The sequence below is a fragment of the Cyanistes caeruleus genome, unplaced genomic scaffold (assembly GCF_971803275.1).
Source record: "Cyanistes caeruleus unplaced genomic scaffold, bCyaCae1.hap1.1 HAP1_SCAFFOLD_99, whole genome shotgun sequence".
Classification (NCBI taxonomy): Eukaryota; Metazoa; Chordata; class Aves; order Passeriformes; family Paridae; genus Cyanistes; species Cyanistes caeruleus.
In genome coordinates, this window is record NW_028255901.1 from 755007 (window position 1) to 780215 (window position 25209).

Consider the following 25209-nt stretch of genomic DNA (forward strand, 5'->3'; position numbering starts at 1 on the left):
ATCTGGGCTGAGCTCCCCTTCCCCGGTCACCTGTGGGATGGGGGATAATGACCCCACAGGTGGGGGGCTATGAATTCAGGGACTGCTGAACCTTGTGGTTACTTCTCCTTTCCCTGATCTTCCTTTGTTCCTCCTCTTCCTACTGCTCCTCCTCTTCCATCCCTCCTCCTCCTCCCCCAGGAGCAGTGACACCCTCGGTGCCCCGTTCCCAAACCCCTCACAGCCCACGGCAGGAGCGGGGATGGAGCCGGGACAGGTCGGGATGGGCAGCGCGGGGCTCTCCGCTGCTCCCACCCGCTGGGGACGGGGGGAACCCGGCCCGGGGAAAAGGAGAGGGAAACTGGGAAAATTGGGGGCTGCAGATCCAACCTGGGGCTGGCTGGGGACCCTGGCTGGGGACTGCCAGCCCTTGGGGCTCCTCTGGGGAGATGTGGGACCGGGGAACACAGAGAGGGCTGGGGGATCCCAGGAGTGGCAGCACTGGCAGGGACTGGTTTGGACTGGGATCATCCTGTGATCACACTGGCAATGACTGGAACTGTATTGGATGTGTACTGACATCATACTGGAATCATACTGGGAGCAGCTGGGCCCATGCTGGGGGGCACTGGGATCCCACTGAGGGTGTCTGGAATCATACTGGGATTGACTGGGAGTGGCTGGGAACAACTGGGATCATGCTGAGAGCAACTGGGAGGAGCTGGGAATGACTGGGAGCGTGCTGGGGCTGACTGGGATATACTGGGAGAGACAGGGAGTCCCAGGGATCACACTGGAGGCTACTGGGGTCACACTGGCACTGCCAGGGAGCAACTGGGGGCCACTGGCCTCATACTGGGAGTGACTGGGATCAGACTGGGAGTGACTGGGATCAGACTGGGAGTTCCTGGGATCATACTGGGAGTGTGCAAGAAGCTGGAAAATTGGGAAAAAAATGGGAAAAAAACCCAGGATAAATTCAAGGAAAATGGAAGGGAAAAATCAGGGAAAAAACCAGAAAAATATCAGGGTGAAATTCAAAAACATCAGCGAAAAAATCAGGAAAACATTGGGAAAAAATTTGGGAAAAATGGGAAAATTTGAAAAAATTTGGGGAAAACGAGGAAAAATTTGGGGGAAAAAAAGAGAAAACTCAAGGAAAAGATGGGAAAAAATTGGGGAAAAAAGTCAGAAAAAGAAAATGGAAAAAAATCTGGGAAAAATCAGAAAAAATGGGGAAAAAATCAGGAAAAAATAGGAAAAGAAGGAAAAATCATGAAAAACCAGGGAAAATTGGAAAGAATATTGGGGAAATCAGAAAAAAAAACTGGGAAAGAACTTGGAAAAATCGGGAAACAACCATAAAAGAAAGAGGAATAAAATCTGGAATGAAATAGGAAAAATCCCAGGAAAAATCAGGTAAAAACTAAGGAAATTTGAGAAGAATTTGGGAAAAAGCTAGAAAACAATTGGGAAAGGAAGACAGAAGAATCAGGAAAAAATGGGAAATACATGAAAAAAATTGTGAGAAATTGTGAGAAATCAGGGAAAATATCAGGAAAAGAAAGCCGAAAAGACCCTGGGAAAAATCAGGAAAAAATTGTGAAAAATATTGGAAAAATGAAGGAAAACCCAGAAATATTCAAGAAAAAATTGCAAAAAAATCTGGAAAATAATTCTGAAAAAATCAGAGAAAAAATGTGGAAAAAAAAGAGAATCAACGGAAAATCAGGGAAACAAACAGGAAAAGGATAAAAAAATCTGGAAAAATCAGAAAAAAAAATGAAAAAAAATCAGCAAAGAATTGAGGAAAACCAGAAAAATCAGGGAAAGGATAAGGGAACAATCTGGAAAAAAATGGGAAAAAAAGGAAAAAACACAAAATCACGGAAAAGTTTGAGAAAAAAATGGGAAAAAATCAGAAAAAAAAATCAGGAAAATAAAAAAATCATGAAAATATTATGAAAAAAAAATCAGGCAAAAAAGGGGAAAATCAGGAAAAATATTGAAAAAAATTGGGTAAAATCAAGAAAAGAGAGGGAAGAAACCTGGAAAAAATCAGGGAAAATCAGTAAAAAAATTAGGAAATACAGGGAAAAATCAGGGACAAATTGTGAAAAAAAATGGGGAACAACCAGGAATAAATTGCGAAAAGAAGAGGGAAAATCAGGAAAAAGTAGGGGAAAATCAAGAAAAAAATTTAGGAAAAATTGTGAAAAAACAGGGAAAAAATCAGGAAAAGAAAGAGGAAGAAGACTGGGAAAAAACTGGGAAAAATCAAGGAAAAAAATGAAGGAAAAAAATGAGGAAAAGAAAGTGAGAAATAAAACCTTGGAAAAATGGGAAAAAAATGAGAAAAAACCAGGAAATATCAAGGAAACAAACAGGGAAAAATCAGGAAAAATTAGGAAAAAAAGGAGAAATATTGGGACAAATCAGAGGGAAAAAAAATCAGGAAAAAAATGGGAAAAAACGAAAAATTATGGAAAAATTGGAGGAAAAGTTGGGAAAAAGACAGAAAATTTTGGGAAAAGAAGAGGAAAAAATCAGGAAAAATGGAAAAAACTGGGAAAAATTCAGGGGAAAATGAGGGAAATATCAGGAAAAAATAAGGAAAAAAAAAGAGAGAAAAAAATTGTGAAAAACCAGGAAAAAACCAGAATGAATTCCCCCTATCCCATCTTTCCATGGAATTTTGGGAATTGCCTACGCGGCAGGTTGTAGAAGAATTTCCAGACCTGGGAATCCGGGGAGAGGGGAAAGGTGGAATTGCAGATGAGCTGGTCAAGATTTTTGGGAAGGTTGATGGCCTGGTCCTATTCCAGCTTCCAGAATATTCAGATGAATCCCACGCCTCCTTCCAGCTGGAAATCATGGAAAAATCATGGAAAAATCACGGGAAAGCTCTGATTCAAATTCATGGAGTTTTGCCCCCAAAGCAACTTTTTTTCCTGCCAAAATTTCTATTTTGTCCCCCCCACCAAAATATTAATTTTTGGGATAATTAAATGAGGCAGATTAAGGGGAAATAGGGAAAAATAGGATGGAAATGGAGGAAAAATGGCAAAAAAGTTGGGGAAAACTAGAAAAAAATGGGGGAAAAGAGAGAAAAATGGGAGGAAAAATTGGGAAAATGTGCAGGAAAACAAAGTGAAAATGGCAAAAAAAAATTGAGGAAAAATGGGATAAAAATAGGGTAAAATGGGATGGAAATGGGGAAAAAATGGGAAAAATGGAAGAAAAAATACACGAAAATAAAGATAAAATTGTAGAAAAATGAGATAAAACTGGGATAAAAACAGAGAAAAAAATGTGGGAAACTAGGAGAAAAATGGGGGGAAATGGGAATAATAGGAGAGAACATGGGGAAAAAAATGTAAAATGGAGCAAAAACAGGGTAAAATGGGGAAATGGATAAATACAGATTAAAAATGGGAAAAAATTAGGAAAAAATAGGAAAACATGACGGGAAATTTGAGTAAAAATGGAGGAAAAACTAGAAAAAAATCAGAAAAAATTGGGAAAAATTTGAGGAGAAAAGATAAAATAAGGGGAAAATGCAGGAAAAAATTAGAAAAAATGGGGAAAAATGATATGAAAATAAGATAAAAATAAGGAAAAATGAAGCAAAAATGGGGAAAAATTTGGATAAAAATAAGGAAAATTTAGGATAAAATGGATAAAAATGTGGGAAATTTGGATAAAATTGCTGGAAAATGGAGCAAAAATGGGGGAAAAAATGGAGATAATATTTGGGGAAAATGGAGATAAATTGTACTCTAATAGGGAATGACTGGGAGTGATTTGGCTTATCGTGGGGCGCACAGGAAACTGGAGCCACACGGGGGGAGCAACTGGGCAATGCTGGGAGCAGCCACTGCCGGCACCGGGAGCCCCGAACCCCTTTCCCGGCCATGCCGGACCCGCATCCCCCCGGCCCCTTTGCCGGGGCTCTGCCACCACCGCCACCGGGACCCCCCAAAAACACCTCCCGGGGACCCCCGGGGTGCCCCCGAGGGGCATCTGCGGCTCGGCTCTGGAGCCCTGCCATCCCCAAACATCCCCCCCAAAAACCCCAAAGCCAGGGAGCCCCGGGGTATTTGGGGCGAGCTCCCCCTCCCCGGGCACCTGCGGGATGGGGGGCGATGGTCCCGAAGGAGCTGCAGATGCAGAGAGCGGGGAGCGCAGGTGGAGCCTCCTCTGCCTGCTCCAGCTCTTCCTCCTCCTGCTCCTCCTCTTCCTCCTCCTCTGTCCCTCCTCTTCCTCCTCCTCTGTCCCTCCTCTTCCTCCTCCTCTGTCCCTCCTCTGTCCCTGTGTGCGGTTCGGAGCCCTCGGGTGAGCGGGGCCGGGCCGGGACACGATGGGAAAGGGCTGGGTCCCCCCCAAACCGAGCTGGGGGCAGCGGAGCTTTGGGGGAACAATGGGAACGGGGCGGGACAGGGGAACAGGGGGAGGTGGGAGCACTGAGGGTCCCCCAGTTCACCCCAGGAGCCCCAAGCCCCGTCCCAGCCCCCCCAGTTCCCCCCGCAGCCCCGGCTGAGGGGGGCTCAGCCCAGGAGCCGCCGTCGTTCGGGGCTCCCCCGAGTGCAGGAACGGGAGAGTTCCCGGCTCGGGGAGGCCCCAGCACAGGAGGGGATCTTGTCCCTCTTCCAGGGCCCTTCAGGGTCTTCAGGCCCCTCTCAAGACGAGTTTTTCTCTTTTTCAGGTTTTTTGGGGGGGATCCCACCACTACAGGGGTGTTTTTTCCTCCCCATTTTAAGGGTGTTTGTGCCGCCGCAGCCCCACAAGCCCCTTTTGAGGGGGGATCATGACGGCTTTAAGTGACATTTTTAGGGATAGGTTGTTTTGGGGAACCTGCTGGTGATGGACATGGGGACCCCATGCCAGGTATGAACCTTCTCAATGTCTGTATGGGGTTTTGCGGTTTTGGGGAGTTTTTGGAGCATCCAGGGATGTGTTTGGGATCAGGGGAGGTTGGGGTGTCCCGGGGGGTTTGGGGGTTCTCGGCAGGTTTGGGGGTACCTGGGCAATGCGGGTGGCAGTGCTGGGGACCCCGTGCCGGGTTTGAACCTTCTCACTGCCCACGGGCAGCATCAGCGTGTTCAGGGAGATCCTGGGGGGCCCGGGGGGTCACCCCAAATCCCAGGGACCCCAAATGCTGAGGGACCCCCCGAACTGCCCTCACCGCTGGATCTGCTGCAGGCAGGGGGGCACCAGCACTCGGCCCCCACCCTCCACCATCACAGGGGGGCTGTGGAAGAAATCTGGGGGTGCACGGACAGGTCGGGTGGGACCCCCAAAGTCCTGGGGGAGAGGACAAGGGGGGACTCCCTTGGATTCCCATTGTGAGGGTATGAGGGGGGACCCAGGAAGAGTTTGGGGGGCTGGCTGGGTCATGGGGTGACCCCCCAAAAGTCTTGTGGGGGGTGGGGATGGCAAAGAACTGGGTGACCCCCAGGATGGGTTTGGGGGGAACCGGATTGGGGCTCCCATGGCAGTGGGATGGGGAGATCTGCCCATGGAATTCCATGGGAATGGCATGGCAGTGAGATCCATCTACAGAATTCCCATGGGAATGGGACAGCAGCAGGATCCATCCATGGAGATCTCACGGGAATGGGATGTCTGAGATCCATCCATGGAATTTCCATGGGAATTCCCACGTTCCCAAAATTTGCCCTCCCATATCCCACATTCGGATTCCCATATTCCCATTGGAATTCTGCCCTCCCCACCTTTACACTCCAGCGCCTCCCGCCCATATCTGACATATTTCCGGAGACATTCCCTGCAGCTGTGAGCCAGGGAATTTGTTAATCCCTCAGCCTGGATCTCAGGGATCCCCATGGCGGTGCCACAGTTGCCATCGCAGCCCCACAGATCCCCCAGCCCCGGCTCCCCCCGCTCAGCCCCGCTCTGGCTGTGCCGCTGCTGCAGCATCTGCAGCTCCCCGCTGGCCCCGTGCCGGTGCCGCTCCTTGTGCCGGCCCTGGCTATCCCAATATCCCAGCCCTGGCTATCCCAATATCCCAGCTCTGGCTATCCCAAGATCCCAGCCCTGGCTATCCCAAGATCCCAGCCCTGGCTATCCCAAGATCCCGGCTCTGGCTATCCCAATATCCCAGCCCTGGCTATCCCAATATCCCAGCCCTGGCTATCCCAATATCCCAGCCCTGGCTATCCCAATATCCCAGCTCTGGCTATCCCAATATCCCAGCTCTGGCTATCCCAATATCCCAGCCCTGGCTATCCCAATATCCCAGCCCTGGCTATCCCAATATCCCAGCTCTGGCTATCCCAATATCCCAGCCCTGGCTATCCCAATATCCCAGCTCTGGCTATCCCAATATCCCAGCTCTGGCTATTCCAATATCCCAGCTCTGGCATCCCAATATCTCAGCTCTGGCTATCCCAAGATCCCAGCCCTGGCTATCCCAAGATCCCAGCCCTGGCTATCCCAAGATCCCAGCCCTGGCTGTCCCAAGATCCCGGCTCGGCTCCGCCCGGCCCCGCTCGCTGCGGCGGCGCTGGAAGGGGATCCCAGCCAGGGACCCCATGGACATGGACTGCGGGAAGCCCGGGCCGGGCTCCGACAGCGCCGCGTGCAGGGAACGCAGGGAGAGGAGAACTGGGGGGACATTTGGAGATTTGGGATCGGGGGGGTCACGGCTGAAGGAAAGGGGGGACGGGGAGAGCCGGGAAAGGCATTTGGGGATGCCAGGAGTGACAAGAGGGGAGGCTAGGGCTGGCTAGATGTGGCATGGCTGGAGTTCAGGGCGTTCCTGTACCCAGGAAAGGGAGCTCCAAGGGTCCCCGCTGTCCCCATTCCCAGGACAGGGCAGGGAAAGCCGGGATGGCTGGGAATAGGGGTCCCGGGTGCCCTGAGTGCTGAGGAAAGGAGGGGCTGGCTGCTGGGAGAGGCAGGAATAGGGGTCCGGGGGGTAAATGGGTCAAGGAGAAGGGGGCTCTGGGGGCTGCCAGAGGCGGGATGGCCGGGAAAGGGGTGCAGGCGTTCCTGGTGCCGGATAAGGGGGTGCAGGGTGGGACCCACGGCCGGGAATGGGGGTTCGGTGGAATGGCGGCGGCCAGGAATGGGGGTTTAGGGGCCCCTTGGAGCTCCGGAATGGGCGATCAAAGAGTCCCGGTGCCGGGGGTCCCCCTCACCTCTCGCCGCCCCCCGGGAGCGCCCCCGGCCCCAGCGCTGGAGCCATCGCGCTGCTCCGCTGCGGCCCCGCCCAAAGCCCCGGCCCCGCCCCCAGAGCCGCCTCCGGCCCCGCCATTGGCGCCGCTCTTTGCTGCCCGCCAGTGGCAGCCCGAGGCTGCAGTGACGTCACCGGTCGCCGGGCAGATCCCGGCGGCGCAGGGCGGCCAAGGCGGAAGCGAAAGTGCCCGAGGGAGCGCGGGGGGAGGGGACGGGGCAATTCCAGGGAATTCCCCTGGATCCCCTCCCGGGATCCCCCGGGACCCTCCTCGGCCGCGCACTGCGGGACCCCCGGGACAAACTGGGCTGAACTCCCGGGCCCTGCGCCCAAACTCTGCCTGGAACCCGCCGGCTTCGGCCCAAAGCGGGGGAAGCCCCGGCATCCGCGGATCCCATTTTTCCTGCGGCTGCGGCTCCCCAGCCCCGGCGGAGCAGGAGCGGGCGCTGGGAGCCCGAGCCCCGATTCCCGATCTCCTTCCCTCTCTCTCTACTGCTCTCTCCCTCTCCTTGGGGTGATCAGAAATGCCAGAGCGGCTGGAGAGCCCCGTGCCCAGCTCGGCTTTCCCTGGAAAGGGAGGCCTGGGGGTGCGGTGCCCCGGGATGGCCGGGAATGGGGCTCCGGGGGTCCCCGGGCTGACGGAACCGGGGGATCCAGGGGCTGCCAGGGGAGGATCCCCGGGAAAGGGGGTGCAGGGCGCTGTTGGTGCAGGAGAAGGGGGTGCAGGGGGTCCCGGAGCTGGGCAAGGAGATGCGGGGGGGTCCCAGGGCCCAGGAATGGGGATCCAAGGGGGTCCCAGGGGGGCTCCCCAAAGCCCCTCCCAGGGCACAGCAGGAGCTGGGTCAGGAGCTCTGGCAGAGACCAAAGGGGGTGAGCCCGGCATGGGGGGGACATGGGGGAGTCACAGGCACTCCCAGGGGGGGGACACGACCCCCGGGGACCCCTCCTCACCTTCTCCCACGTACCCCAACAGAGCCCCTAAATGGATGAGCAGAGCTCGGTGACTGCAGTATGAAACTTGTTCAGTGGCACAGAAGGATTTAGAATTGAGGACAGGGGAAGGGTTTAACCCAGCCTCCTGTTTGAACAGCCTGGAGAGGGGGCTGGGGAGAAACCCATGCCTGCATTGAATTGAGAGAGATCCAGACCCGGGCTGGGAGAGATTTGAGACACACCCACCTTTGGACTCTGCTGTCCACAACACCCTGACACATAAAGGTAAAACCTTACAAAAGAAAGGACTTGGAAAATCATGGTTTAGGACTTGTTATGTGGGCTTAGTGTAGCTAGCAGCTGGCCTGATAAGTTCCCAGGCAAAAACATCTTGAGAATGGAAAGTTTGTTAACATAACAAGCTATTCTTGGGGAGAAAAACAAGTGCACCTGTAGTAACAAGGGATCTGTCCCATGGGAATCAGTAGAAAAAGTATGAAAACATTGTTAGAGGGAAAAGTTTGGACTGACGTGTACACTCACCATTACCAACCAGTGAACTGAGTTCCCAACCAACTGGAATGAAGCACGGTGCCTTCTGATAACCATGTAAATATAAGCTGTGTGCAATAAAGCTTTGGCTATGGTGGAGGAAGAAACAGGTGTCATTGTCCATCTCTACTGCGACACACCCAGGCAGGACATCGGGTCCTGCCGAAGCAGTGGAAAGAAGCAGCTCTGGTGGCCAAGTGGCACGGCCCATTCCAAGTGTCCCTGAGCACAGAAACAGCCCCAGCACAGCTGAACACGGGGGGACCCCTCAGCCTCGGCTCAAGGGCTCTGCAGCCCCGCAGATTTGGATTTCCCGGCTGCAGCAGGAGGATGGGAGCCGCCCCTGAGCCTGCACTGAAGGCAAGGCAGCAGCAGCCAGGGCTCCCCAGCGGGGGAAGCCCCTGGGCCTGCCCACAGATCCTCTGCTGAAATCCTCGGCCTGGGCACCCTCCTTTGGCATCTCCAGCCCCTGCGGGACAATCCTGGCTGGCACTGCTGGAGCTTCAGGGCTTTCTGTGCCTGCCCTCGCCACAGCTGCTGGGGAAGGCACCGGGAGAATTCCACTCTGGCTCTCAATTACACTCACACTCTGGGCTGGCTGGGATTAGAGTATTGGAAAATATACCAAGTGTAAAATTATTCTTTATTTGATTTCTCCAGTCAAGCTTGGTTTGCATTTGCCTTGGAATTTTAAAGGTTTTTTTTAAGGGATGTTCCACCACTCAGCAGAGATGAGCTTAACATCTCAAAAGACTCAGAATAGCCCAAAACATTCCCACAAAGACAACGACCATCAACAAAACATCAAGGCCCAGCAGCAAACATCAACCAACATCTACCCCAGACACTGCCCTGGCACAGCTGGAGACACCTGGTCTGGAAAAGGCTGAGCAGGAAATCCAGGAGTGCAGACCTAATTCACATCAGAGACACAGAAATCCGGGTGCAACAGAAAACCAAACACTAAGGACTCCACAACTTGGAAACAATGAACACTAAACCAATGGATTTCTATGGGTTCAGACTGTATAAAGTTTAGGAAATATCTAGTAAAACTCACATGTCATGGAATGATTTTCTCTGCACATGCAGACTATGTGTGGCTGAAATGATTCTGTTCAGAATCAAGTAATGCCTTATTTTTCTAAAGACATTGTTGGAGAGTTTTTGCTTTTCACAGTTTCAGTGAAAGGATTACACCATTAGAAGAATTTTTTGCAATAATTCTACTTTTATATTGTCAGTTCTGTTTGGGCCAGGGGTGTGAGAATCAGTTTTTAGTCAGAGGAGAAGAAAAAAAAAAACTTGATTGCTTTCTAATTTTTGTTTTTATGTTTGTGCGTGGCTCTTAGTGAAGACAAAACTATGGTATGGGTTTTTCCATGTTCACCTTTAAGCTGCATTTCAAAAACCAGAAGACCTTGAAAGGTGGCCCTTTAAAATGGAAACAGTTAATAGAAAATTGTCTTAAAAAAGAAAAAAAAAAAATTGGGGGGGGTGGGGTTGGGGCTCCATGTGAGTCATCCCATGGCTGCCCTGGAAGAGAAGCTTCCTTCCAGGCAGCCAGCTGAGGAGCTTTAGAAATGCAAATTAACACCTCTGGGGCAAAGCCTGGACAATGTACCAGGGGCTTCCTGCCTGGGGGAGGAATTGGGCTGAATTCCTCTGCCCCTCACCCCAAACTCTGCCTGGGGGCACAGATGGAATTTGCACAGCTAAAGGCAGAGCCCGTGGTGAGGATATCTGACTGCAGCAGAAATTGGTTAAGCTAAAAAGGAAAACTGCAAATGGACAATGCTGTGAAAATTTCACTATAAAAAATGGGGGAGAATCATCCCACTCCCCACCTCAACTTGTGCTCTCACTTTCTATGTTATCTAGGGTGAATTACAGCTCCGGATTTTGTTGCTACCCCAAGTTAAGGGAATTCAGTTGGGAATCCAAGTATGTGCTGATTTAATTAGAGAAAAGCCCAAAATTGATGCAGCCCTGCCCAGAGGGAGCACCCAAAAATGGGGCAAAGATGAACGGCCACCAGAACAAATCCTGCAACACCATGGACCAGGCCCTGGGAACCCTAATGAATTCATATCAGGAGCCAGAGAAACCATTTATCATTTCCATGGCATAATTAGATTACAGGATGTCCTCAAAATAATACCCAACCAGACAGCTCCAGTTCCTGACTTCCCAACCAATCCACCCAGATGAGGAACACATTTCACCATGGGATGGAGTCACATTATCTTTTAGCAGAAAAAGGAGGCAGAGTTTGTGGAAAATTAAATAACTCAAACTGCTGTTGGCAAATAGATCACAGAGGAAAAGTGGAGAAACAGATGACAAAGGATATAAGAAAAATGTCATGTACGGGTCCAAACATGGAAAGGATGGGAATGGGCAACTTTTTTGTGGTTCCCTGGCAGACCATGGGTTAAACGAATGCAGTTTCTCCTCTTACGTTCTACAGCAACTCTCATCTTTTCACCATGCACACACCTTGCTGAGTGCAGCTCATTCAGCAGCTGAGCAAGGGGATGCAGGGGGCAGCCAGGCCTCCTGAGCCACAAACGGCTACAAAAGGACAGAGAATGAGGGCACTGAGAGCAATCCCAAAATCAAAGAACACCCAGGAAGAAAAAACAGAGCCAATGAGTGAATCTGCTTGCAGATAGGGCCAGGGACTTGCACATACGGAAGCAATGGGAGAAAGCATCAGTTTCAGAAAATGTTACTAATTGGCAAGGACCAATTGACTCTGACAAAGTCCCGCTAAATTCCTGAACTTCCAGAAGAGCAAAGACTTAACAGAGCCATCAATATCGGATGTTATACAAAAGTGGTGGGTACATATTAACCGGGACATGCAGGAGGCAGATGGGGAAGTCTGAACCTTCCAAGCACCTCCGCCAGTGGGGAAAGGGACAGGGACACGCGGCCGGGAAAATCAGGACAAAAACGAGGCCGCGTCCTCCAGCAGCTGGAGAGAGCGCACGGCAAATGCCCCACGGCCTCTCCCTTTGGGCAGCAATAAAGTCACTCTCACACCGCTCCTCTGCCTCCTTTGGCCACACAAACCTCTGGCGCCGGGAATTTTCCCGCCCAGCCCCGGGCACAGCGCAGCCACCTCCGGGCTACCGACACGAAGCGGGACGAGCCAGCGCTGCTCCGGCACCGGCTCCTGCCGAGGCCCCAGCGGGAAGGAGACCGCGGGCAGCCGCTCCCGCAGCGCCCTCACGCCAGGGCCAACACGGGCCGGCCACGGCACAAGCCACCCGCCACAGCCCCCTGCCGCCCCCTCCCGGGACCGCAGCGAGCCCCGAGCCCCCGCAGAACCGAGCGCGGCTCCCACCTGCGATGGCTGGGGCCGCCTCCGAGCTCCGCCGCCGCCTCACCGGGCTCCGGCCGCTGCCGCCGCTGCCGGGCCCGCACAGACGCTCCGGCAATGGCGGCTCTCCTGCCCCACGGCCGCCCTGGGGGCGCCAGCGGGGCCGGGCTTGTACCCGCTCTGCCCAATCAGCGCGCGCCAGAGCCACGAGTGACGGCAGCAGCAGCCAATCGCAACCAGCGGCGGGCTCTGCACACGGCACAGCCCCGCCCCGCGCTCTCAGGGCCCCCCGGGCTGTGTGAGGGGAAGGGCGGAGATGAGGAACAGGCCTGGAACGGGCCCGGCCCGAGCCGCCATTGAGCTCCCAACACAAACAAAGTTCTGCGCAGCTCCCGGCCTGCCTTTCCCTGCCCTGGGTGTTCGGTGGCTCCAGCTCAGCGGGAAGCCCTGAGCCTCACTTCTCCCAGCGCTAATTAGGAGCATCAGTGCATAGCTCGTATTTCCCCCTAAAAGGGAAAACTGCCCCAAATCCCTGTGGATGAGTGGGGGAGGAGAGAGGTTTCTGGCAGAAAACTCCAAAAACTCCGAGCAGGATCATGAGAAGTAAAGGAAGACCCTTAAAACCAGCTTCCCCCACCCCTCCCTCCTCCCAGCTGCGCCTCCTCCCCCGGCAGTGCAGGGACACAGGGAATGGGGCCATGGTCACTCCATCCCCCGGGGCTTTTCCCGCTGCTCAGGGACAGGAGTCGTTCCCCTGCTGCACCCTGGGCTCTCTCCCACCGGAGACTTCTCCAGGAACTTCTCCAAGCTGAGTCCATCCCATGGGGAACAGCCCCTCACAGTGCTGCAGCGTGGGTCACTCTGCCACGGGGTCAGTCCTGAAAAGAGCAGGCAAGGAGAGCAGCTCCTTTTTAATGCATTTATTGAGGGCAGCTCTAGGTGGGGGAAGCTCAACCACTGCTGCTCCCAATGGATGACCCAGAGGAGGAGATGTTCAGCTTTGCCACATGGCAGAACTGGGGGTTCTACCTTCAGGAGAGTCTCTAGGAAGGCCCTGCCTCATTGCAAATGTAGTGTAGTCATGCATAGCAAATGTTCTCTAGTTACAGCGATGAGGTCCGGCACATCAGTCAGCTGCTCAATGTTCTCCCTTGCTCCTCAGTGTAGTTTGTAGTCCGGTTTGTGCCCTGGCTCACTGATTCTAGGGGTCTTTGGATGTTAATCCCACTGGGTGCTACCCCCATGGGAGTTGGGCTCATCTACACACTGGGTGCTGTCATCGGTGCCATGGGGGGTGCCGGGAGCAGCAGAGGCAATAGACAAGCCCAGGTGGCATTAACAAGGCTGGTACAACAACATTGGTATTTACCAAACATGACACAACATGAGCTATATTAACAAAGAAGGCCCCTTACGGTGACAACATTCTACTGCTCAAACTGTAAAACATCTTTGTGTACTGATCAGGAGGTCATGATTTGCTCTTTACAATCCTGATGCTGAATGTCTCCTGAGGAGGGCTGGTCACAGAGAAGAATGAGCCCCTTGTGAGCTGCCCCTGTTTGGACAACCTGCTCCTCACCCCGAGCCTCAGCATGTCTGACATCGCCCACCTGGGACTGACATCCCAAAGCATTGAGAACATTTATCAATTTTTGTTTATCATTAAAATCTAATTAATTTATAAAAATAAAATTTTACTTTTTATAATAATATTATTCTGTATTCTTATAACCTTGTTTTTGCATTTATATAAAAGAATTGATACCTTTTCAGGAACAAAAAACATTATTGTTCTCTGGCTCTAAGTACCACAATTCCCTTCATTAATTAACTGACCTCTATTTCTCCCTCTTTATGCCAATTACTCCTATTTTTAGCCCATTAATCATAATTTTGAAATTATTCTCAGACAGGGTAAAAGGGGCCACTTTGGGGTCCATGGAGACTTTTCTGGGGAACATTTGGGGCAGCTTTGTGTCTGGGGAGGGAATTTAGAGAGAACTTGGGGGTCTGGAGGACACTTAGGGGAATCGAGTGCGCACTTGGAGGGGCATTTAGAGATTCTGTGGGACAATTCGGGGTCAGGGGGACACTTGAGGGTCAAGGGGGGAAATCTGGGGACCCTTTGGGGTCCGAGCGGGCACTCGGGGGGCTGTAACAGGGAATCTCTGGGCCGCGAGGGATGATGGGAGCTGTAGGCGCCGGTATAATACGGCTTAGTGGGGCCGCGGAGCATCACGGGAGTTGTAGGCGCACCTCCAAAATCCCACAAAATTGTTCGTATGTCCTCAAAATCCCTCAAAATTAAAAAAAAACCCACAGAATTTATTGAGACTTCTCAAAACCCTACGAAATTCAGAAACATCCCACAAAATCTCCACAAATTTCTACAAAATCTGAGAAAAATCCCTCTAAATTCTTCAAGTCTTCTCAATATCCACAAAATTCCACAAAAATCACACACAATTCCAGAAACATCCCAAAAAATTCCCTAAATCTTCTTAAAACCCTACCAAATTCCAGAAACGTCCCACAAAAACTCCACAAATTTCCGCACAATCTAAGAAAAATCTTTCAAAATTCTTGAAGTCTTCTCAAAATCCCACAAAATTCCAGAAAATTCCAAAACATTCCAAAAAATCTTACAAAATTCCAGAAAAATCCCACAAAATTATTTATATTTTCTCAAAATGCCAAAAAATTTCAGAAAACGCATACATAATTCGGTAAATCATGTAGAAACCCTACCAAATTCCAAAAACATCCCACAAAATCTCCTCCAATTTCCACACAATCTAAGAAAAATCCCTCAAAATTTTTCAAGTAGTCTCAAAATCCCTCAAAATTCCACAAAATTCCCACAGAATTCCAGAAAAATACCACAAAATACCACAATCATCCTAACAAACTCTCTAAATCTTCTCAAAACCCTACCAAATTCCACAAACAACCCACAAAATTCCAGAAAAATCTTCTCAAAACCCTACCAAATTCCAGAAACTTCCCACAAAATCTTTACAAATTCAAACACAATCTGAGGAAATCTTTGGAAAATTCTTCAAGTATCCACAAAATCTCACCAAATTCCAGAATTTTCCACAACATTCCAAAAAAACTGCACAAAATTCCAGAAACGTCCCACAAAATTCTTTACATGTCTCAAAATCCCACAAAATTCCAGAAAAGCATTACGAAATTGTGAAAAAACCCTCAAAATTCCCTAAACCTTCTCAAAACACTACCAAATACCACAAACATCCTACAAAATCTTTACAAATTTCCACACAATCTACGAAAAACCCCCAAAATTCTTCATGTCTCGTCAAAATCCTTCAAAATTCCACAAAAATCCCACAAAATTCCAGAAAAATCTCACAGAATTCCAGAAACATCCCACAAAATTCCCTAAATCTTCTCAAAACCCTACCAAATTCCAGAAACATCCCACAAAATCTTTTCCAATTTCCATACAATCTTAGAAAAACCTTTCAAAATTCTTCAAGTCTCCTCAAAATCCCACAAATTTCCAGAAAAATCCCACAAAATTCCAGAAACATCCCACAGAATTCCTCAAACATCCCAACAATCTCCCTAAATCTTCTCAAAACCCTACCAAATTCCAGGAAAATCCCACAAAATCATTACAAATTTCTACACAATCTAGGAAAAATCCCTCAAAATTCTTCAAGTCTCCTCAATATCCCAAAAAAATCCTGAAACATCCCATAAAATTCTTTAAATTTTCTCAAAATCCCACAAAATCCTTGAAAAGCATTATGAAATAGTGAAAAAATCCCACAAAACGCCCTAAATCTTCTCAAAACCCTACCAAATTCCAGAAAAATCCCACAAAATCTCCTCAAATTCCCTATATTTAAGAAAAATCCCTCAAAATTTTTCAAGTCTCCTCAATATCCCACAAATTTTCCAGGAAAAATCCCTCAAAATTCCCAAAACATCCCACAAAATCTCCACAAATTTCCACACAGTCTTGAAAAATAACTCAAAATTCTTCATATCGCCTCAAAACCCCTCAAAGTTTTAGAAAAATCTAACAAAATTATTTAAATTTTCTCAAAATCCCACAAATTTTCATAAACATCCCACAAAATCTCAATATCCCACAAAATTCCTGTAAAATCCCACAATATTCCAGAAACATCCCACAAAATCTCAACAAATTTCCACAAAATCCCAGAAAAATCCCTCAAAATTTTTCAAGTCTCTTCAAAATCCCACAAAAGTCCAGAGAATTCCACAACATTCCAAAAAAATCCCACAAAATTCCAGAAAAATCCCAGAAAAATGTTTACATTTTCTCAACATCCCACTAAATTCAATAAAAATCCCTCAAATTTCAAGATAATCTCAGAAAATTCAAGAAAAATCCCTTAAAATCATTTAAATTTTCTCAAAATCCCATTAAATTCCAGCAAAATTTCACAAAATTGCTGAAAAATTAAAAAAAACCCTAAATATTTTCAAAATCCTACCAAATTCCAGAAACATCTCACAAAATACCCTCAATATCCTGCAAAATTCCACAAAAATTCCATAAAATTCCACAAATATCTCACAAAATTCCAGTAAAATCTGATGAAATGATTAGCATTCAGGAACACACATAATCACAAATGATCATATGCAGGTGCTTTATTAAGAGCTCTGGGTGTCAGGGGTACACATACCCAAATCTGACCCATCTTGGTTTTGGACTGAACATGTTTTATACTCTATCATTATATAACTCACATATTAATTACTAAACTTACATTGTTCTATTGTATGCATTGTTTTTACCCAAGCATGGATTTCTTGTGATACCCCCAGCCCCCTAACATTGTTCCTCATGTTCTTTAAACAATAATTATATCCAATCACATCTAACAATTGTATCATGAACATCTACTGACTACACAGGTGCAGTTTCACCTGATCTTTAGCAAGTACAAGGCCTAACATTTCCCAGGGCCTGCTTTTCCAAGGCCTTTCCAAACCTAACTTCCTTTCTAAGTCCCCGAATTTTATAACATTTTGAGACCTTTTACTATCACTTACAGGACTTGTGCTCCAGACCCCTCACCAGCCTTGTTGCCCTTCTCTGGACACGCTCCAGCCCCTTCATGGCCTTCCTAAATTGGGGGCCCAGAACTGGACACAGCACTCGAGGTGCTGCCCAACCAGTGCAGAGTAGAGGGGAGGAATCCCTGCCCTGCTCCTGCTGGCCACACTGCTCCTGATCCAGGCCAGGAGCCATTGGCCTCCTTGGCCACCTGGGCACACTGCTGGCTCATGCCCAGCCTGCTGTCCATCAGTGCCCCAGCTCCCTTTCTGCCTGGCTGCTGTCCAGCCACTCTGTCCCCAGCCTGGAGCACTGCAGGGGTTGTTGGGGCCAAAGTGCAGGACCTGGAACTTGGACTTGTTAAACCTCACCTTGTTGGGTTTGGGCCCTGGATCCAGCTTGTCCAGCTCCCTGTGCAGAGCCCTCCTACCCTGCAGCACATCAACACTCCCAGCCAACCTGGTGTCACCACGGTTCCATGGGGCCCTGGAGTGTCACAATGGTCTCCAGGATTCCATGAGGCCTCCCAGCAATCCAATTTTGGATCATACTGGGAGTGACTGGACTCATACTTGGAGTATCTGAGAATGACTGGGAACACACCATGCACATCATCCCCCATACTGGGGGTGACTGGGAGCAACTGGGAGCATGCTGGGAGCCAATGGCATCATACTGGGACTGACTGGGTTGATCTAGCCAGAGGCAAGTGGGACCATCCTGGGAGTGCTGCCATGTGACAAGGATCATACTGGAGCTTACTGGGCTCATGATGGTGTTGAAAGGGAACAACTGGGATCTCTGAACACCAAAGGTTCCTTTCCTGCTCACTGAAGAAGGAGCTGTGCAGTGTCCATGTGTGAGGGGACCTTCACCTGAACCAGATGCTGTTAGGAGAAAAAGCTGCCTCTGCTGGAAAATCCCACACAACAAGTCAATGCCAAGAGAGCATTTTGCTTTCACAACTCCCCTCCTGGAGCCACAGTCCTTTTGGATCACACAGCAAGCAAGAGAACAGCACAAAATACAAGGCTGTGTCCAGTTTTTGGCTGGATCAGCAAACGGAGGGAGGAATGCCAGGGTTCACTGCCACAGACTCTTCTCTGGGGAACAGAACCCCCCCAGGCTCCATTCCAAATGCTGTGCACACCCTGCTGGCCAAAAACAACCCCTAAGAAGTTGTTGGCAAGAGCTTTCCCAAATAAATGGCATCTTAATGGCAATTTTCTTTCAAAATCACCTCAGTTCCAAAGGAAGAACAGAAAGCCCACAGCAATCCCAAAGGCACATATGGTGCACCTGGGGAAATCCTCGACTTAGGGGCCCAGTGGGTTAAAAAATACCCATCAGAAGCCACAGAGTGCAAACTGCAGCAACCACTTGCTGGATCATTTTGGCTGTGCTGCACACACCTGCAGACTGTCTGTCCCCCTGCCAGGACAGAAGGACACCCGTCAGGGGCTGGGCTGGCTGCTGAGAATGCCTCGGGCAGGAGGATCCTCAGGCAATGAGCAGGTGCCCAGAGCCGCTCTGACACTGAGGCCTCTGTGCCCCACAGCAACGGGAACACCACAAGGACACGGCAACGTTCCTGTGACATCACAGCAGCAGTTCCCCCAAAAACTGCCTGGAAGGTTCTCCTGGGTCACCAAGGAGCACAAAGGATCCTCAGAGGGCACAACCTATTGCTCAAGGGATCCAAGAGGAACTCAGAAAATGCAGCAAATGAGGACACCCCACAGCCCAGCCTGAACACTGAGAAGGAACAAAGATGTGACCAAACCAATGGAAATACAACTTTTGGTCACTGATGCTTCTGACTAAAACCAGCAAGGCTTGTTCCATCTTGGACCTTTATTCTAGTTGTAGAAACAAGCAAGGTTCTCTACTGTCAATGTACAGAAAGCAGGAACTTGGGGGAAAGAAGGCTGAGAGTGCCAAAGCCTTGTGTGACTCCTTGGACATCTTGTGGCTGAGGGTGTCCAAGGCAATGGACTCACAAGCGGGGTCCCTGCCCTCCCCATTGACAGCTGCCATCTCTCCTTCAGCCCCACACGTGTCTCCAACAACCTCCTGTCAAGGGCCTCCATCCACACATTCCATCACCAGCCACAGATCCTCATCCACGAGGTCACCCAGCATCCCTGAGGCCACAGCAGGGAGTGCTCCTGGCATCTGGTAGAGCACTGTGGCTTTCCTGGGATCCTTCTGGTGCCTGTGGCTGAGAGGAGTGGGGTGGATGGAACCAGGACGGGTCACAGATCAGCAGCCCCACTGCAAGCAGTGCTTTCTCCTGCTGTGTGGGGACCGTGGGGTGACTGATATTGGGACTCCTCTGGCTTTGGTCCTGCAGAGCACACAGTGGCTCAGACACTGGGCTGAGGGAAGGGGTGCCATGGAAACCCAGCACAGGCATTTCTCTTTGGAGAGGGGGTTCTGCAGGGAGAAGGGAGAAGAAGAGACTTTCCTGTCTGCTGAGATTCCCCCTCCTCCTTCAGCAGCCATTCCACAGTCCATCAGTACCAGAGTTCATAGGATCACTTCCATGCCAGGGAGCACAAGGCACTCAAAACTGAATCCTGCCAGAGCCCAGCCCTGCCTACCCATTTGGAGGGTGTGGGGGAATGGAATTTCAGCAGGAGTTGACCCACAATGATACTTTGCCACTGGTGGGTTTCTCACAGCCTTAGAAGGAGTTTGAGATCTCTGTCCCCAGCACCTGCTCACCCTTCAAGTGCACACACGAGCCTGGGGGCAATTCAGGTTCCCTGGAGTGGTGGCTGCTTCCCTTGGAAACAGGAGCTGTTGTCTTTTCCAGTGTGCTTAACTCCCTTCTACCTATTAGAAAGTGGGTGAGTAAAGGAAATAACCCTGGAGGAAGGGGACCAGAGCCTTTGAAAAGGATGAAACATGTCTGAATTACAAATGACATCTCTTTCATTTATTTCTTTAGTACTAATCTATTACTACAAACAAAAACTTGTTTCTGAGGTGATTGTTGGGATTCGGGGCTTTATTTCTTTTTCTTGTTGTTATTATTATTTATTAGTATTACTTTTCATTGTTAAGACTTTTAAATCTTAGACATTAATAACAATGACTGGATGTCACTCACTGGGAAACTTCCCTTGCTTTTCTCACTGGGATTAAACTCTACAATCAACTCCAAGTTGCCAGAGGATTCAAAAGACAGGAAATCCTTTTAATGCTGGGTTTGGTGTGGTTTGGAGCTGGGGAAGGGTCTCATCCCCTCCCAGAGGTGCCCCAAGCCCGCTCTGCTGCCACATCTGCACTCGCGGCCCCTCACGGCTGCTCTGCCCTGGGGACATGGTGGGACCCCTCCTGCCAGGGCTGAGGCTCCTCATGGCCCCTCACAGCCCCTCATGGCCCCAGAGAACCTCTCATGGCCCCATAGAACATCTCGTGGCCCCTCACAGCCCCTCATGGCCCCTCACTACCCCTCATTGCCCCACAGAACCTCTCATGGCCTCATAGAACCTCTCACAGCCCCTCATGTCCCTTCATGGCCCCTCATTTCCCCTCACAGCCCCATAGAACATCTCTTGGCCCCATAGAACATCTCTTGGCCCCTCACAGCCCCTCATGGCCCCTCACTACCCCTCATGGCCCCATAGAACCTCTCATTTCCCCTCACGGCCCCTCACAGCCCCAGGGGCTCCTCCCAAAGGAGAAGGGGTCGGGCCCTGCTCACTCTCCTTTTATTTCGGTCCCTTCACAGCGCCGAGTAAAGAAAGGCTGAATGGAGCCTTTCCCCAGCGTTTCCCTCGGGGTTCATTGCGGGCTGAAGCTCTGTGCTGGCGCTGGCCCCAGCACCAACATCCCTGCAGCCCCCAAGGCCTTTGCTGTCCCCCCGTGTCCATTCCCTGTCCCCGAGTCCCGCCCGGCTCTGGCAGCAGCAGCAGCCGCAGCGCAGCGGGCGCAGGCCCGGCCCGGCCGGGGCTCCCGGCCAGGAGCAGCAGCAGCGCCGGCCCTTCCCACCTGCTCCTGCCTCGGCTTCCCAGGGCTTTTGCCAGGGCAATGCTGGACTACAGCAACAATCCCCCGCAAACAGCCCTGGTTCCTCAGGGCCCGCCTCTGCTGCCCTCAGCCAGCCCTCAGAGGAAGAAAGGATCAGGTTCCAGCACTGTTTTCAGCCCTGTTTTACTCACCCTGAGGTGACAGCAGGAGGCTGTTGGTGCCCTGGCCTTGGCAATTGTAGATCCCGGCTGCTCTTGCCCCTCTTCTGCTTGCCACTTGAATTTTAGCAGTACAGCTGCAATTGCCTCTTTCAATCAGTGCTACCCACTGTGCTTTGTCACAGGGAACTCAGGATTTTTGTTTCAGGCATCATGATCAGTAGAGATCAAAATGCTCCCAAGTCCCTGAGCACTAAGTCGAGGGGAATTAAAGCCACACAGGTCACATTTGCAGTGCTCAAACACAGCCCTGTTGCTGCTGCTGCTGCTGCTGAAATAGAATCAACTGACAGAGGCCATCACAGAAATGGCCTCTGCAGTGGCAAATAAAATGAAAAAATCCTCCAGGAGAAAGAAAAACCAGAACTTCCCAACTTGCTTCATTGTTTCTTCTGAGCAGCAGAAGAAAAAGGAACAGGGCACCTTTCAGGCAGCTCCACAAGCTCAGGGTTCTCATTTCCTGGGGAATCTGAGATGCAATTGCCCTTGTTAAAAGGATAAAAGCAAAGGGAATGAATTGGGAATTATTAGGAAAAAATGACCCTTCTTACACACAAAGTTCACCAAGTCATTCCCTGCATTTCTCCTTTTCACATTCTTTCTCTCATCCACTGAGAGCTCCAGCTTATCATGTTCTGCTGCTTATCATCAACTGATTGTGCTCTTGATTTCTCCCACTGCAAGAGATGTAGAATCATCTCAACTGAACACAGAAACAAACTCCCTCTGTCAGCCCATCTTCATGTTCCAGATCACTTTCCAGATGTCCATGGGGCTGTTGGAATGATGAGCTCTCCACTGCTGGCTGCAGGCTCTGGAGATTCTTTCTCCACATTCAGCCAGGCTTGTATTCCCCAACAATTCCTGGCAGCCCATCATGTTTTCTTTGGGTAGAAGAGGAACAATGAAAACCTCACCAATGGCACAACTCCCCTGTGCACAAGGAAAAGAAATAACAAGTTGTCAAGTTCTTCAAACATTTGTCCTGCTTTGCTGCAAGAGTTGTGCTGCACTCACAGTGTGGGAAGCCAAGAGAAGCTGCAGCTGGGGGCACATCTTGTGACAGGAGCTGCGCCTTGTTCTCCAGGACAGGTTTTGGGAAAGAACAGGACTGGGGAGAAGATTCTGGGAAAATGGAAACAGCTTATTTAAGAAATGAAAATAAAATCAAAAGAAACAACCAATATGTTTTTCTCTATTTTTCTCTATTTATTTTTTTCTCTCTTTATTTTTATGTTCCCCTTTTCCATCTTGCACTGTTTCTCCATCCCATTCATTCCAAATGGCTCTCACCTCTAAGATCTGAGACTTGGCAAGTTTTAGACCCTGTAAAATACCCTGAGCTATAGCCAGTTTGCCTTGCCCTGTTTTCCTTGGAAAGCAATGCTGGAGACACAAGTGCAGTGCTCGGCTCAGGTACAAATTCTGCATTCAGGGAATGTGCTCAGACGGTGTCTGAGCCTCAGCAGGGACAAGGCACAGCAGCAGCCAAGGGCATTGCTGTGCCCCTGTGCAGGAGTCCAGACTCTGGCTCTTGGCTCAGCAGGGCAAAGTTGCCGTGTTTGGCCGGGCTCAGGGGCTGCCCGGGGAGCGCGGGGCTCGGCGCGGGGCCGAGCGGGCAACGGACAAACGGACACGGGGACAAACGGCCCCGGTGCTTCAGTTGCAGCGGCAGCGGCGGCAGCAGCGGCAGCATTGGAAGCAGACAAAAAGCGAATTTCTTGACTCCGTCGATTCTCCTCTCCCTCTCCCACTGTCCCGCACCCCATCCCCGTCGCCCTTTTCCTGTGTCCCCTTCTCTTCCAGGTTCCCTCTCCCCGTGCCCGGCCGGGCCATGCCCCCAGCCCGTCCCCGTCCCCGTCCCTGTCCCCGTCCCCGGGCGTTTCTCCGCGGTCTCGCCTCCGCCCAGCTCTGGCTGTGCTGGCGCTGGCGCTGCTGGGCGGGCATCATTGCAAGGGGCTGGGGCGGCATCGCTGCCCTTTGGCTCCGCCTGGCCCGACCCCGACCCCGACCCCGACCCCGACCCCGGCCCCGGCCCCGGCCCCGGCCCCGGCCCCGGCCCCGGCCCCGGCCCCGGCCCCGGCTCCTCCCGGGGCCCGCGGAGGACACAGGCGGTTCGGCCGCTGCCGCCGCCTCCGCTGCGGCTTCCCCGGCCCGAGCTCCGCCGCTGTCGCGTTCCAATGAGGGAACGCCTGCGGGTGCCCGGCCCGGGGAGCTCGGGGAGCGCTCGGGGGCCGTTCCTGGCCCCGGGCCGAGCACTGACGGCCGCGTCTCTTCCCCAGGGAAGGCGCAGCAGGCCCTGCAGCAGCGCTACCGAGTGGGTTCACTGCTGGGGCGCGGCGGCTTTGGCAGAGTTTTTGCGGCCACTCGGCTCTCGGACGGACTCCCGGTGAGCAGAGGGGCCGGCGGCGGGCGGAGGAGGAGGAGGGGGCGGAGGAGGAGGATGGGGCTGGACACGGTGGGCGGTGAGCTGAATCCGCTGTTCCCTTTGGCTTGCAGGTGGCCATCAAAAAGGTGCCACGGAACCGCGTCCGGCACTGGGGCGAGCTGGTGAGTGAGCGGGGCCAGCGGCAGAAGCCGGGCCGTGCCGGGCGGGGATGAGCCGGGGCCCGGCAGGCTGGGAGCCGCCAGGACACCTGCAGGGAGAGCGGGCGTGGGGCCAGCGGAGGGCACAGAGCATCCCGGGCTGGCTGAGGGCTTCCCGAGCCCTGGCACGGCCTCAGCCCCACTGACGGCACCGTGCTCCTCCCGCAGCCCGACGGCACCAGCGCACCCCTGGAGATAGTGCTGCTGGACAAGGTGTCCACAGGCTTCCCCGGTGTGGTGCAGCTGCTGGAATGGTTTGAGCTCCCCAACACCATCGTGATGGTGCTGGAGCGCCCGGAGCGGTGTCAGGACCTGCGGCGTTTCATTCGGGCACGGAGGTTCCTGTCCGAGGAAGAGGCGCGGGAGCTGTTCCAGCAGGTGCTGGCGGCCGTGCGGCACTGCACCAGCTGCGGGGTCCTGCACCGAGATATCAAACCTGAGAACGTCTTGGTAGACCTGGACACCGGCCAGGCAAAACTGATTGACTTCGGCTGTGGCACCTACCTGCAGGACACAGCCTACACTCAATTTGCAGGTGAGCCCACACAGGGGTGGTGATCCCGGTCCTGGCATCTCCTGGACCAACCTGGGTGTCGCAGGAGGGATTCTCCCAGGACTGGGGCTGGGGCTGGGGCAGCCAGCCTGACAAAACCCCCATGGGTGGGGATAGCAGAGAGGGGCAGCCAGAACCTCTGCACCAGCTGGTTTGGTGTGCAGGTGAGAATGGGCTTGGACTGCTCTGCTCACCTGGTTTGCCTTGGTTCAGGATATTTTTTGGGCAATGCCAGCAGGGAGGATGTGGGTGTGGTTTTTCCCCAGCACTGAGTGGGTATTTCCCTTTGTGTGTCATGGTCAGGCCTTGCCAGGGTTTCTGCTGCCCTCTTCCAACACCAGTGGCTTCTTTTCCAACCCCAAGTTTGTACCCAAGTCCCAGGTGCTGGCGAGAGGGCAGCAGGTCACCCCGTGTGCCACTGGGGCAGCCCCCACATGCCCAGGGATGCTGGGGCCAGGCTCTGGGAGCAGCAGCATCCCCCTGATGAGCTCCATCCATATTCCATAGGAACACCGTCATACAGCCCCCCGGAATGGAACGACTTCGGGTGGTACCATGGCGAGGCAGCGACCGTCTGGTCCCTGGGCATCCTGCTGCACGAGATGGTCTGCGGGGAGCACCCTTTCAGGAGGGGCAGGAACATCAGATGGGGCCAGCTCCCGCTGCCACAACGGCTCTCCCAAGGTGGATCCTCATCCCTGGGCACGGGGGGAACACCAGTGTTGGGAGACAGCAGCGGGCTCGTGAGCATCCCGCTCTGGCAGCTGCTGAGGAGGTGGCACATGTCCTGCTCTCCTGCTCTCCTCCAAAACAAAGAAT

At 51.8% G+C, this 25209-nt stretch overlaps 2 protein-coding genes across 2 annotated transcripts in view; one reads left to right on the forward strand and one right to left on the reverse strand.

Annotated features, from left to right (window-relative positions):
- LOC147646411 (uncharacterized) overlaps positions 1–25209 on the reverse strand; it is a 584263-nt gene that overhangs the window by 550134 nt on the left and 8920 nt on the right. The gene's annotated exons all lie outside the window — the stretch shown is intronic.
- LOC147646424 (serine/threonine-protein kinase pim-1-like) lies at positions 48–24395 on the forward strand. The gene is made up of 4 exons (XM_086873458.1): positions 48–59; positions 23437–23640; positions 23751–23801; positions 24006–24395. The coding sequence occupies exons 1-4, from the start codon at positions 48–50 to the stop codon at positions 24393–24395; spliced, it is 657 nt and encodes a 218-aa protein (XP_086729584.1).

What these genes read in the sequence shown, in the direction of transcription:
- LOC147646424 (XM_086873458.1), top strand. An exon ending in GGCTCTCGGACGGACTCCCG is followed by an intron (nt 23,641 to 23,750) that starts GTGAGCAGAGGG and finishes TTTGGCTTGCAG; the next exon opens with GTGGCCATCAAAAAGGTGCC. An exon ending in TCCGGCACTGGGGCGAGCTG is followed by an intron (nt 23,802 to 24,005) that starts GTGAGTGAGCGG and finishes CTCCTCCCGCAG; the next exon opens with CCCGACGGCACCAGCGCACC.